At 51.4% G+C, this 13617-nt stretch overlaps 1 protein-coding gene across 9 annotated transcripts in view; it reads left to right on the top strand.

The window, feature by feature from the left end:
* The window catches only part of MAP4 (microtubule associated protein 4), a 150863-nt gene that overhangs the window by 43325 nt on the left and 93921 nt on the right, over positions 1–13617 (top strand). For all 9 annotated transcript variants that reach the window (XM_082297656.1, XM_082297652.1, XM_082297655.1 and 6 more), the window contains exons 3-4: positions 3393–3651; positions 12116–12181. In XM_082297656.1, the coding sequence (XP_082153782.1) occupies positions 3411–3651; positions 12116–12181 (307 nt within the window). In that variant the 5' untranslated portion in view covers positions 3393–3410. The remainder of the gene's footprint in view (positions 1–3392; positions 3652–12115; positions 12182–13617) is intronic.

The raw sequence follows: 13617 nt of genomic DNA, 5'->3' as shown, positions 1-13617 counted from the left end.
GGATAATTTGAAGATTTCCTGGAATGTGTAGCTACAGGAAACCCCTTCTCCTTGTCTGTAGTGCAGCTGTCACTGTGGCACTGGCAGGGCTGTTCCGTGCTCCTTCACACCTTTCCTGGGAGCAAACTCCTCCCTTGGTGTTGCCAGGGAGGGCTGGGCTGTCCTCCTAGGCTCTTCCAGGATACAAACCTGGAGTCACCCACGGCTGCTCCCCTCCCTCTGCTGATGTAACAATCTCGAGGATCTCAGCAGCTCTTCCACTGCTGAAGAATTATTCAGAATCCCTGAGGCTGGAAAAGCCCTCCCAGCCCATGGAATCCAGGCTGTGCCTGATGCCCACCTTGTCCCCAGCCCAGAGCACTGAGTGCCACAGCCAGGAATTCCTTGGGCACCTCCAGGGATGGGCACTCCAAACCTCTCTGGGCAGTTCCAGTGCCTGCCCAGCCTTTCCAGGAAGGGGTTTCAGTGCATTTCTAAACCTCTGCCTTCAGAAGCCTCAGTCACTCCTCAGTTTTTCCCTCTCATCCCCAGGTTAATGCCAGAATTCCTCTTCCCTGTGCTCTGTTAATGTCTGATTTCCAGAGCTGTGGAGGCAGGGGATTAAGGTGCATCTTGCTGAGGATTCTTTAATGCTTCCCAGCCAGCCTGTTCCATATGAATGGAAACTGGGTAGGAAGGATCTGTCTCTCTAAGCTGCTCACCACATGAATATGCTCTGGGATTTGCTTTCTACCCTTGGGCACAATCCCTGCAATATCCTCATTTTCCTTTTGCTTTGGTTAGCAGACAAGCCCTGGGAATCTGGGAATTGGTGCAGTTCAGCTGCTCTAACCCTGGAGATGGAAAGGCAGGAATTCCCAGGGCTGCTGTGGCTGTGCTTGGAGCCCACCTGGGCTGAGGAGGAATCCCTGCAGTTTGTGCCAGGTGCTCCTGCATGTCTGAGACACCAGTGTTGTATTGGAAATGGCTTTTCTTAGTTACCCTGGTTTATTTTTATGCATCGTTTCTACATTCCCTATTTAGCTAAATATGGACAAGGAGGTGTCCTGCTGATAAGGCTGCATAACCTCATTATTACTTTTCCCCAGAAAGTAGATCACTCCCGTGTCCTAGTTCCTATGTGGGCCTGAAGTAGCAGCACTGTCAGTGCCACAAAGCCCCCAGATGCCATGTATTTTATGGCAGCTGTTCCACGGAGTGCAGCCGACTCCATGTCAGGCTCTGCTCCCAGGGAACAGGGACAGGACAGGAGGAAACAGCTTCCAGCTGTGCCAGGGCAGGCTCAGGGTAGATATTGGGAACATTCCTTCCCCAGAAGGGCTGTCCAGCCCTGGCACAGCTGCCCAGGGCAGGGGTGGAGTCCCCATTGCTGGAGGGATTTCAGAGCCCTGTGGATGTGGCACTTGGGGACATGGGGCAGTGGTGGCCTTGGCAGTGCTGGGGGATGGTTGGAGTCGATGGACTCAAGGACCTTTTCCCCCTCAGGCACTCTGTGCTCATGATGCAGCTTGTTGGGAAGTTTAAATTTTGTTTTTCTTCTGATGCTAAATGACATTTTCAGAAGAAAATGATTAAATGTTCATTGCTCCACATTGAGACTCACTGACCTAAAGCCATCAGTTCACTTGTAGGCTGAAAGCAAAGGAGGGTGTGGCTGAAAACTTGGCTCTTTCTGAGCCCCATTTGTTCCTTGGAGGAGACTGGCCAGGGCAGGGATAAAACTTCTGCAAGTGCCTTCCCTGGCTGGTGCTCCCCACAGGGTAATGCAGCCAGCTGTGTGCACATCTGGGTGGTGTTTTGTCTTAAAATAGTCAGGAACTCTGAAAGAAACGTTTTTGATAGGACTCTTTCACTTAAGTATAGAAAGGTTTTTTTACTAACCATAATTCATTCAACTGTGACCCTGCACAGGGGGTGAAGAGCTCCAAACTTTTCACCTCTGGATTTCCAAGTGGTGATTCAGGGCCTTTATCTGAACCGACAAGAGCCGCAGTTGCTGCCTGAAGTGTGGTCTGCCTGCAAGCCTGACCTTTTATTGTTCAAAGAATAAAAAAAGAGGAGCTTGAACTGAATTCGTTTCCATAATATACCATTGCCTGGAAGGACAGAAACACCACTATCAGTGGGATAGCATTGTTCCTAAGGAATGTGAGGCTGGAGCCTGTAGGTATGTGGTGGCCCTGTAGTGCTGACACAGAATTTCCTGGAGTTCAAGGAGTAGGAGCCTTTGTTTTTTGGGAACAAGAGGATCTGTGTTCTGCCACCCCATGGAAGGCAGTGAGCCTGGGCTGCTGCACAGTGGCCACTTGGGTTGCTCCTCATGACCCAGCACACACAAGTGTCCCTTGTGTTCCTCGGGCTGTGGCTGCAGCTCTGTGTCAGCAGCTCCTGATTTTCCTAAGGAGAGGCCGGAGCCCCTCTGCTCTGGAGCCAGGCTGGGAGAGCTGGGAATGTTCCCCTGGAGAAGGGAAGGACACAGGGAGAGCTCCGAGCCCCTTGCAGGGCCTAAAGGGGCTCCAGGAGAGCTGCAGAGGGACTGGGGACAAGGACTTTCTGTACATTTCAGCAGTTTTTGTTGGCTCTTGTTCCCAAGAATTCCTTGAAAAGGCTGAAACGTGAAAAAGTAAAGACTTGGTGCTGTGTTTGTGTTGTGCCAGCTTGAAGGCTGGAGATGAGTCAGTTCAGGTGCATTTTCAGTTTGGTGCCAGGAATTAATTTGAACACAGGGAGGGATAGCTGGTGATTACCTCTCTGCTGCTTCCAGTTCGTAGCTGTGGATGTAATGCCTATGTCTGCACTTTGCTATATTTTTTTCATGTAAACATTATTAAAACGTCACTTTCCCTCCCAAATCCCAGGGCTGGAGCGGGTTTGCTGGGATTAGCAAGGTTTGCTGAGGACATGACCATGCTGCAGGACCCTCTGGGAGGGATCAGGAGCAGCACTGAAGTATACATCAGAGATTATGTAAAATCCTAATCTCCATAGGGGAAGCTGGGTGGAGTCAAGCCCAGCACTAAATTCTCTTTCGTCATTTATCTTTGTGCTGCTGAGGGGTGTAATTAACTCCAGATCTGGGGCAGGGCAGGAGTCAGTGTCACACCATGGTTACCCTGGCCAGGTGCTGGGAGACATTTTTCACATTTTTTATTTAAGGTTCTGATAAAAGATCCCACAAAATGTAACGTCCACGAGCTAAACCCGCTTTAGATGATCCCGGTTTATTTCTGTTCTGGTGGGGGGGTTCAGAAACATCTGGGAATTACTGAGCACTAAACAAACGTTTCTCGTGGTGTGAAGGCACGGGGGACACGCAGTGGTCAGCACCAAAGTGAGGGACAGAAGAGACCTCTGATGAAACGTGTCTTTGTCTCCCTGGGCGCGGGTTGCAGGTGCAGAGGTGCTCAGGCATGGCTGACCTGGACCACAACCTCAGCCTGGCTGATGCTCTCACAGAGCCGCCCCACGACATCGAGGAGGAGGTGAAAAGGGACTTCATTGCCACGCTGGAGGCCGAGAAGTTCGATGATGTGGTTGGAGAGACAGTAGATAAGACAGACTATGTGCCACTGCTGGATGACGACAACGATGTGAAACCTGGGAGCCAGGAGCCCAAAGGCAAAGGCCACGCGGACGGAATTCCCGTGGAGCGTAAGTGTCCCAAGCACCGGGCCAAAAACTGGCACTGAAACATCAGGGAATGCCTGTGCTCCCTGTGGCACTGCTGAGACAGGGCCTTCTGTGCTGCTGCCTCAGCCTGAAGCGTTTATTTCCAAGGCCAGGGTTGAGATCAAGCCCTGTTGCTTTTTGCCCTCGGTCCTTCAGCCTGTGAGATAACCTCTCCCTGCTGGGCCCCAGGAGAGGCTGTGCTTTACATTAATATTTCAGGTTGGGTGGTTTTGGCTTTGACCAAGTTCTGTGGCTGCCATGCTCCACAAACAGTGTCCCAAACCAGCAGAGCTGTGCAAGGAGCCACCACTCTGGGGGATGGCAAATCCAAGGAACGAAGGTGGATGACGAGCTGCTGCTGGTGAGGTCAGCAGATGGGAACCTTCATCATCTGCCTTGGAGCTTCACTCCCAAGTGTTTGACAGCTAAATCCCATGTTTCTGACCCAAGGCTTTACTTACTTGGGTTCCTTGCTGCCTGGATGTGGTGGTTGTGTGCATGGGTACCAAAACATGCTGCTGTCCCTGCTGGTGAAGAGCACTTTCCAGCCCAGCTGATGTTTAGAATCATGGAATCATTACGGTTGGAAAAGATCTTTGAGATCATCAGATCCAGCAGCTCCCCTGCCCCATGTCCCCAAGTGCCACATCCACAGGGCTGTTAAATCCCTCCAGCAATGGGCACTCCATCCCTGCCCTGGGCAGCTGTGCCAGGGCCAGACAGCCCTTCTGGGGAAGGAATGTTCCCAATATCCACCCTGAGCCTGCCCTGGCCCAGCCTGAGGCCGTTCCCTCTCCTCCTGTCCCTGTTCCCTGGGAGCAGAGCCCGACCCCCCCGGCTGCCCCCTCCTGTCAGGGACTTGTGCAGAGCCACAAGGTCCCCCCTGAGCCTCCTTTGCTCCAGGCTCAGCCCCTTCCCCAGCTCCCTCAGGAGTTTTCCAGTTCCCTTTGGACACGCTCCAACCCCTTCATGTCTGTCCTGGACCTGGGGACCCCAGAACTGCCCCAGCAATTTGAGGTGGAACCTCACCAATTTGTGTTAAGAACTTAATCAAGAATTCCTTAGGAAAAGGAGAGTTTTAAACAGATGCTTTCCTCTGTGAGAGGGAACAGAGTAAGATTTGGGGTCATCCAACAGGTTTCTTTCCCAGTGAGCAATTTAAATGATTGCTCCCTTTGCCTGTGTGCTGTTCCCTCCCTGCCCAAGTGGGAATTGTCACCTGGGACCAGAAGTGCCTTGATGATTTTATTTATTTTGTGGCCCAGATCTGTGCTGGGTAGAAGAGGAGAACCTTTGGTAACCCAGTGACTTCCTTCAGAAGAAGTTTTCTTTTTTTGCCTTGATCCTGCTGTTCATCAGTGTTGAGGAAAGTGGGATTTGATTCCTAAGAATAAATAGAACCTGCAGGACCACAGCATGGGGAATTCTGGTCTGTTTAGGGCATTTATTTGCTTTGTTTAGAAGTGCATCGGGTGCCTTGTAGTACAGAAAATGTAACTTGGAATTTTCCATGCTGACACAGTTATGACATGGTACCAGATGAGCAGGAAGGATGGGAATGGGCAAAGAGATTATTAGAAAACTTGGAATTTTGGGCAGTTCAGATGTGTATTATTTATTTCATTATAGGTGGTTGATATTTTAGCGTTGCAGAAGTGGCTGAAGCAGGGAAACACAAGGACTTGTTAACACCTTGTACATGATTTGACCATATTTTAAAGCAAGCCTTTGTTGTAGAAGCTGCAGGTCCTAAACCATCTCAGTGCCAGGATTTCTCAGTGCTAAAATCATGACTCAATATTGGTTTGAAGTCCCTTAAGTGTGTCCTCCCAGCTGTGTATCCCTGGACATTGCCATCCCAACCCATTGTTTCACATAACTCAGGGATCTTGGAGTGGGGGTAACGAGGCCTTTTGGGTTTGCTCAGTAATTAAAACTCTGTGAGAGAAAGGCTGGGTCCTGTGTGCAGAGCTCAGGCAGAAATGCTGGGGGGGGAAGAAGTGGAATTTTGGGAGGAATTCCTTCCTGGAAGGGGTTGTTAAACATTGGCAGGAGCTGCCCAGGGGGGTTTGGAGTGCCCATCCCTGGAGGTATCCCAGGAAGGCCTGGATGTGACACTCAGTGCTCTGGGCTGGGGACAAGGTGGGGATGGGGCACAGCTTGGCCTCGATGGGCTGGGAGGGCTTTTCCAGCCTCAGGGATTCAGGAATTCTGGGATCTCTTGGCTTTTCCAGCCCCCTCCTCTCCCCCCTCTGCACACCCCATTCACTGGGCTGCTTGAGCAGAACTCATTTCCCTCCTACGTGGCAAGGGGGGGATGCAGTTTCTTACTCTTGCTTTGGAGATTGGTTTTTCCCTTTTTTGGGAGAGCTGGAGAGCAGTCAGGAGCATTATCTGAATCTTTGGCAAGATGCAAACGAGACCCTGCGTGAAGAAAAGGAGACGTTGCCCTGAGTGGAGCTGTTCAGCTTTCCCACCTTGTGCCAGCAGGGAAGGACTGAAGCCTAAGCAGGGTCAGTTTAACAGACCAGGCTTAGGATTTGATCCTGGAATGTCTGCATTTCTTTTACCTGTTTTTCCCTGAAGTGCTGAGGATACCTGTTTCTTTCAGGAGATTTATTTAATATTTGTAACTGTTTAAATTGATGGTTAAGCTGAATGTGCTGTATTTATTGAGGCTCCAGAATAAATGAGCCCTGGGTGAGATGAACAGGGTCCTAAGGGGGTTTTGGTGTTGTAGTTCCATGTTTGAGTGTAATACCAAGTTTTTGGGGAGCAGCAGCAAGAGTTCCATGGCCCTGGCTCCAAACAGCCTGCTTTTCCTGAGGGAGAGGAACAGCCTGAGAGCTCAGGCTTTTCAGCCTCCACTTGTTCATTTCTTTATCTCAAAAGGCACAAATGTGTTCTGACATCACGGTCTGTGCTCCTGAGACTGTCTTTCCCCAGTCAGAAGAGGTTTAATCCTCCATCCTGTCAGGCTTTAGCTGCTCCAGCTCTGCTCCAGGGTTTTCTTTCACTTTTTTCCTAAACCCAGGAGCCAGATTAGGCGAGTTTAATGTTGAGCTGGGCCCCAGCGTGGGGCTGGGTGAGTACAGAGGGGTGGAGAAGAGGAGGGACATGTGATGAGCAGTCATTTGGTCACCTACAAATCTGCCCTAGAATAAAACTTTAATAATGGTTAACTTTATAAAATACCAGGGAGAAAGGGGTTTACTCTTCCTCACACCTGGCTGGACATGGCAATTTGGCAAATTCTGGGATAATCCTCTTATGACCTTGTGGTCCTTACATAACACCAAGGGATCACTTGGGGTGTGCTGCCTGCTTCCAGCTGGCTTTCCTTAGCATTTCCAAGGCTTTCAGGATACTCTGGAGCTTCCAGGCAAAGTCCTGGAGGCTGCAGTTCTGTTCAGGTGCTCATGTGATGGGTAGGCAGGTGTGAAGGAAGGGATTTGGGGTGGGAGCACGTTCCAAGGGAAAGGAAAACACTGGGGTTTGATGAGTTGCAGCAGAGCCTCTGGGGAATGCTTTAGTGGAAGTGAGGACCAGTATTGTTTCTGCAGTGATGGTTACTGGTGAGGAACTGTGGACACAGACCAAAGGGCAGGTCTGTGCCTATGGGATGTGGCCTCATGCTCAGTCCCTGTGTTTTGCATTCCCACACTGTTCACAAGCTCCTTGGTGAGTGTTGTCCTTAAATACAGGGGGTTTTGGGGGGAATTGTCCTGGTATGGGCTGGGATGGAGTTAATTTTCTCTGTGGTGGCTGGGACAGTGCTGTGTTTGGGTGTGAGAGTGGTGTTGGTAACACATGGGTGGTTTGGTTGTTCCTGAGCCCTGCCTGCTCTGGATCAAGGACTTTTTGTTTTCCCCGGGTCAGCCAGGGAGCTCAGGTGTCAGGAGGGTGAGGGCATGGCCAGGAGAGCTGAGCCCACCTGGCCAGAGGGATATCCCACAGCAAAGAGCATCATGCCCAGGATAAACTGGGGAGAGCGGGCCAGGAGCTGCCAGTCACGGCTGGGGGACGGGCTGGACACTGGTCAGTGCCTGGGGACCCAGGGGACTGGGCATCTCTGGTTCCTCTTGGGTTTTATTCATAGAATCACAGAATTGTTGAGGTTGGAAAAGGCCTCTGAGTCCATCGAGTCCAACCATCCCCCAGCACTGCCAAGGCCACCCCTGACCATGTCCCCCACATCCACAGGGCTGTTAAATCCCTCCAGCAATGGGGACTCCACCCCTGCCCTGGGCAGCTGTGCCAGGGCCAGACAGCCCTTCTGGGGAAGGAATGTTCCCAATATCCAACCTGAGCCTGCCCTGGCCCAGCCTGAGGCCGTTCCCTCTCCTCCTGTCCCTGTTCCCTGGCAGCAGAGCCCGACCCCCCCGGCTGCCCCCTCCTGTCAGGGACTTGTGCAGAGCCACAGGGTCCCCCCTGAGCCTCCTTTGCTCCAGGCTAAACAATTCCCCTCTCTCTTTCATTACTACAATTCTGTTATTTTCTTTTGTTTCCTTTATTAAGCTGTCCGTGAGCCCCGGGCTTTATTTCCCTGCATTGCCCTCCCCAGGGGCCGGGCAGTGAGCGGTGGCTCCGTGGGGCCTCCTCCCCATGGGACTAAAGCCTGCAGGACTCAAACCCTGCCCAGCCGGGAGGGATGGGCTCGGTTTAATTGAATCAGTCCCGGCAGCGCCTCTGGGGCCCTTGGGAGCGGAGGTGTCACCACGAGGTGGCTCTGCTGGCGCTGCAGCCGCTGCTGGACACTGCTGGACGCTGCTGGACACTGCTGCCCTCCCTCCCTGCAGCTCCAGAGCTGAAACCTGAGCCTGAACCACGTTTCCTTTTGGTTTTCCCTCCCTTCCCACACGAGGAATGAGTGCCTTTCTTGCAGCAGGGTTTGCTTTAGCCAAAGGGAATTTAGACACTTTGTCACGTATGGAAGTGGAGGGGGAGAATGTTCCACGTACCCCAGAGTTTCAGAGGGATCGAAGATAAATCAGCAGATGATGATATTTGCATCTTTGTCTCAGATGAGACATTAAACTTTTCTCTCTCAAAGTCTGTCCAGCCCCATTCCTGCCCCACAGTTGTTACATCAGAGAATCCCAGACTGGTTTGGGTTGGAAGGGACCTTAAAGTCCATCCAGTGCCACCCCTGCCATGGGCAGGGACACCTCCCACTGTCCCAGGCTGCTTCAATTCCCATCCATCCTGGCCTTGGACACTGCCAGGGATCCAGGGGCAGCCACAGCTGCTCTGGCAATTCCAGCCCAGCCCCTCCCCACTCTCCCAGCCAGCAATTCCCAATTCCCAATCTCCCATCCATCGCTGCCCTCTGGCACTGGGAAGCCATTCCCTGGGTCCTGTCCCTCCAGGCCTTGTCCCCAGTCCCTCTGCAGCACTCCTGGAGCCCCTTTAGGCCCTGCAAGGGGCTCTGAGCTCTCCCTGTGTCCTTCCCTTCTCCAGGGGAACATTCCCAGCTGTCCCAGCCTGGCTCCAGAGCAGAGGGACTCCAGCCCTGGAGCAGCTCTGGAGCCTCCTCTGGACTCTCTCCAGCAGCTCCAGGTCCTGGTGCTGTTGGCCCCAGGGCTGGGGCAGCTCTGCAGGTGATTTTGAGGCAGAGTATTTAAATGAATGAACTGAAGGAGATAAGGCTCCTTGTTTAAGAATCACCAGCTAGTTCAGACTCTGTCCCTCAGCGGTTTTGGTCCCGTTTTCCTCTCGAATGTCAGCGTTTGACAACGTGTGATTCCCAGCGTGCGATAAAACCTGCGCAGGGACTCCTGATCCCCACCCCCCGCCCCAGCCGGCTGCCCAGAGCCCTCTCTGCCCTCAGGTGTGCCGTCCCTGTGCCAGAGCAGGCTGCAGGTGCCATGGTGGGGACGTGCTGGCCGTGGTGGTGTCCCCTGCACGCTGTCCGGTCCCTCTGGGATTAGGGGGTTATGTTGGCACTGCCCATTTGCTCCAGATTATCGGTTTAGCGAGTGCTGCCTTAAATTTGTTTATATAAAAACAATCCTTTGATCCACGAGCCAGATGCAAATACTATCTTGTGATTCTGCTGAGGATTAGGTAGTTACAACATCTTGACATAGTTTTGGGTTTATGCAATTTAGAATATGAGGGGAGCAGCTGTGGCCCTGGGCAGGTTGCTGGGTGTTTCCACACTGGGACTACAGCAAACCGAACTCAGATTGATTTGCTCCAAAGGCACTGACCTTCAGAGACTTAAAAATAACAACCACTCGTGCTGGCTGGGATTGGTGTGATTTGACCTGATTTTTCTGGAAGCTTGTCTTCCCAAAAAGCTAAAACTGTAACGGGAACCATTTCACCTGCTCTCCGTCCTTCCCAGGAAGGGCCCAAGGAGAGCCATGGCATTTCTGATCCCTCTGCTCCTTTGGAGAGGTTCAGCCACTTTTGTGGTCGAGTCCTGGTTTAATGCATCAATAATGGTGGTGGCATCAGAGTCACAGAGGCTGGAAAAGCCCTCCCAGCCCATCGAGTCCAGGCTGTGCCCGATGCCCACCTTGTCCCCAGCTCAGAGCACTGAGTGTCATGTCCAGGCCTTCCTTGGACACCTCCAGGGATGGGCAATCCAAACCTCTCTGGGCAGCCCCTGCCAAGGCCTGAGCACCCTTTCCAAGAAGGAATTCTTCCTGATGTCCAGAACATCAGGACCAGGCTGTGAAACATCCCAGCAGCTCTATTGCCTGTGCAATAGAGGAGCAGCTCTGAAAGAAATGAAAGCAGGACGTGATTGTGGAGGGAATCTTGGGGCTGTCCTCTGCAGGGCCAGGAGTTGGACCTGGATGATCCTTGTGGGTTCCTTCCCACTCAGGAGAGTCCATGATTCTATAGGACTTGGAAAAACTCGTAGCTCGTGCAGCTGGGCTGAGCTCCCTCACTGTTAATCTGGGGGGTTCAGCAGGGCCTGTGCAGCTCCTGCACAGAATTCCTCAGGGATTTCATTGCAAGACCCCTCGTTACTCCTCGTGTACCTTTGGGCAGCTGTGACTCAGTGTTGTATGAACCACTCTGACCCTGATTTCTCCCTGCCTGACCTGCTCAGAGAATCTAGGGGCTGCCAGGACCTCCCCCAGTTTCTGCTTCGGACCATTCCCCTGTTCCAGCAGACACCAGCCCTTGTGAAGCCTGGCTGCAGGAGCTGTGTGTGGGACTGCTGAGGAGCAGGCCTGGGGATCCCTGTAGCGTCTCCAGCTCCTCCAGGAGGATGTAGGTGTGTGTTTGTCTATAAGCTGCAAAGTTCATGTGGAATTTTTGTAAAACACCAGGATGAGCCACTGATGCAGCTGGAAAGACTTTTCCTTTTGCTTCGCTGAGGGCTGGATTCAGCCCTGAAGTGCTGTGTCTGAAGGACCCTGGCAACGTGGCTCTGTTATAAAGCCGGGGCTGAGGAAGGGCCAGCAGAGCTCCAGGTGACTGAGTGTGTGTCTCTTTGGGAGAGACTTTTATTATTTATAAAACGAGCATTTCCTCACTGTCAGCAGAACAGAGGGCCCAGGGAGGAGCTACTGTCAGAGCTGGTGCTGCTTGTTCTGCTTCACTAGAACTGCTCGGGGTCATAAAGTCACAGAATCCAGACTGGTTTGGGTTGGGAGGAACCTTAAGGATCATCCAGTGCCACCCCTGCCATGGGCAGGGACACCTCCCACTGTCCCAGGCTGCTCCAAGCCCCAATGTCCAGCCTGGCCTTGGGCACTGCCAGGGATCCAGGGGGAGCCCCAGCTGCTCTGGGCACCCTGTGCCAGGGCCTGCCCACCCTCATTGTAAAAAACTTCTTTTATCTAATCTAAATGGACCCTCCTGCAGCTTCTGTTCTGCCTTGTCCACTGCTGCCAAGTTTCCCAAGTTCAGTGTGTAAATCCTGGTGCTGGTTAAAATTTCAGCTGACAGTGTCAGAATGAGAAGGACTAAACCTCACAGCGATGAGGATCTTCTGTACTGGTTTTTGGAACTGGTGATCTTCCACCCTGACCACCCTCCTCTAAATCTCCCCTGATCCCTGCTTTAGCAATATGTTGTGTTTCAGGAGGAATTCCTTCCTGGAAAGTGTGCTCAGGCCTTGGCAGGGGCTGCCCAGGAAGGTTTGGAGTGCCCATCCCTGGAGGTGTCCAAGGATTGACTGGAGGTGGCACTCAGTGCTCTGAGCTGGGGACAAGGTGGGGATCAGGCACAGGGTGGACTTGATAATCCCAGAGGGCTTTCCCAACCTCAGGTATCCTGGGATTCTGTGAGTGTGCTCTCAAGGCTGGAATTGATCATTCTTTTGTTAGTTTTAGGATCACCACTTGGGTGACAAGGTGGGAATTGCTCAAAGCTTGGAGCTCTTTTCCAACCTCAGTGATTCTACGATTTCACAGTATTGTTTTTAAGGTCTGGATTAAGATTAATTCCATCCAGTATTAACCCTTCCTTTGATTTCTTGCAGATTCTTCAGCTTCTGGGCCGATGGTGGTGGAGAATGGAGACCATGGACTGCAGGACCATCGCACAGGTACGTCCTGCGTGCCAGGGAACACAGCCTGCCTGCCCTGTTTGTTCCTGAGCAGCAAAGCTGCACCGGGGCCAAATGCATCTGCTTTGGAGTCCTCACTCCTCCCAGGGGGTTTGGGTTGGGTTTAATGAGCTTTTCAAAGAATTTGCAACAGAATAGAGCTTCATTTGTTTTGGAGTTTAAACGTCTTCTTTGGATAAAACCTTGTTCTGAAGGTGTCCTGTTCTTTATCCATGGTCAGTGCTGGGAAGGCAGCTGATAAAAATGGCTTTGTAGAGTCCATAATATCCACGGGTGAACTGTCCCCTGTCCTGTGACTTCCCCTGCTCCCTGAGACCCACAGTGGTGTTTCCCCACATCCCCCATCCTTTGGAGCAGTTTTTATTCACTGCCATGACCTGGCTGTGTCCTTCCACCACAACCTCCCCTTCCATGGACATGTCCCCACACCTGCTCCAGCAGTGGCACAGGTGACATCGAGCCTTTGGAACCTTTTTCCATAGCCTCAGGATAGTTCTGACTGCCAGAAGCTCGTGATGGAACTGGATCAATGTTTCAGACTTGTGCAGAACCTGGAAAAGAACTAACCTTTCCAGTCAGGCTGAAGTGCTGAGGTTGGTGTTCTCTTAGTCCCAGCTGAAGGTGAACGCTGCTTCCCTTCCCCTTGAGGCTTTCTGACAGGGAACTGGGGTTCCTACCAAATTCCAGCCCATCTGTTCCCTTTTGTCGGGAGGACTTTGGCTGTGGGACCTCTCTTTTCTTGAGGAGGGAGTATTCCAGAGTCAGTTGTCACGGGTAAGAACTCTTTATTTGGTCTCCCTTGTGATGATCTCCAGCTCCAGATCATTGCTGAGGTTGTCTGGATGCTCCCAGGGTTATCATCCCTCCTAATCCGTAGGTGTAGCCCCAAGTTAAAAACCAGTTCAGGGAATAATGATGAACATTTGGGAGATGGGGATGAATTAAAACACCTCTTTGCTATAATTCTCTTTAGGGTTTTAGAGTTTAGTTTAGAGAGTGAGTGAGTTTCATGTTCTTGGTGAGGATGGGAATAGAAAAATTGATCTTTGTGTTTCATTTGCCATTGGAAATCCAGTCAAAAGGAAGTTGTGCATCTTTTCTAATTTAGTATAAACTAAGAACACTTCTGAATCTTCCTAAGGATATTTTCTCCCTCTTTTTTAATACTTATAACTAAAGGAAATAGAAATGCAGTCAGATTTATGGTCTGAATAATTAAAGGCATCTGGATTTTTGTATTGAACTTCTTGCTTGTGTTTAAAAAAATCTTTGTTATTTGCTTCACTCTTGCTTTGTGGAGGTTTAACTCTTCACACTAAATGTTAACAACTTTGATCAAAGATACTTTTATGTGTCTGGGGCTTTTTAATTTATTAATACGTTCTCTCTTTGTGAGGTAGAGTTGATTTTTTTTT

The sequence above is a fragment of the Coloeus monedula genome (assembly GCF_965178545.1).
Source record: "Coloeus monedula genome assembly, chromosome: 1".
NCBI classification, from domain to species: Eukaryota; Metazoa; Chordata; class Aves; order Passeriformes; family Corvidae; genus Coloeus; species Coloeus monedula.
This window is presented reverse-complemented; position numbering and strand designations above follow the sequence as displayed.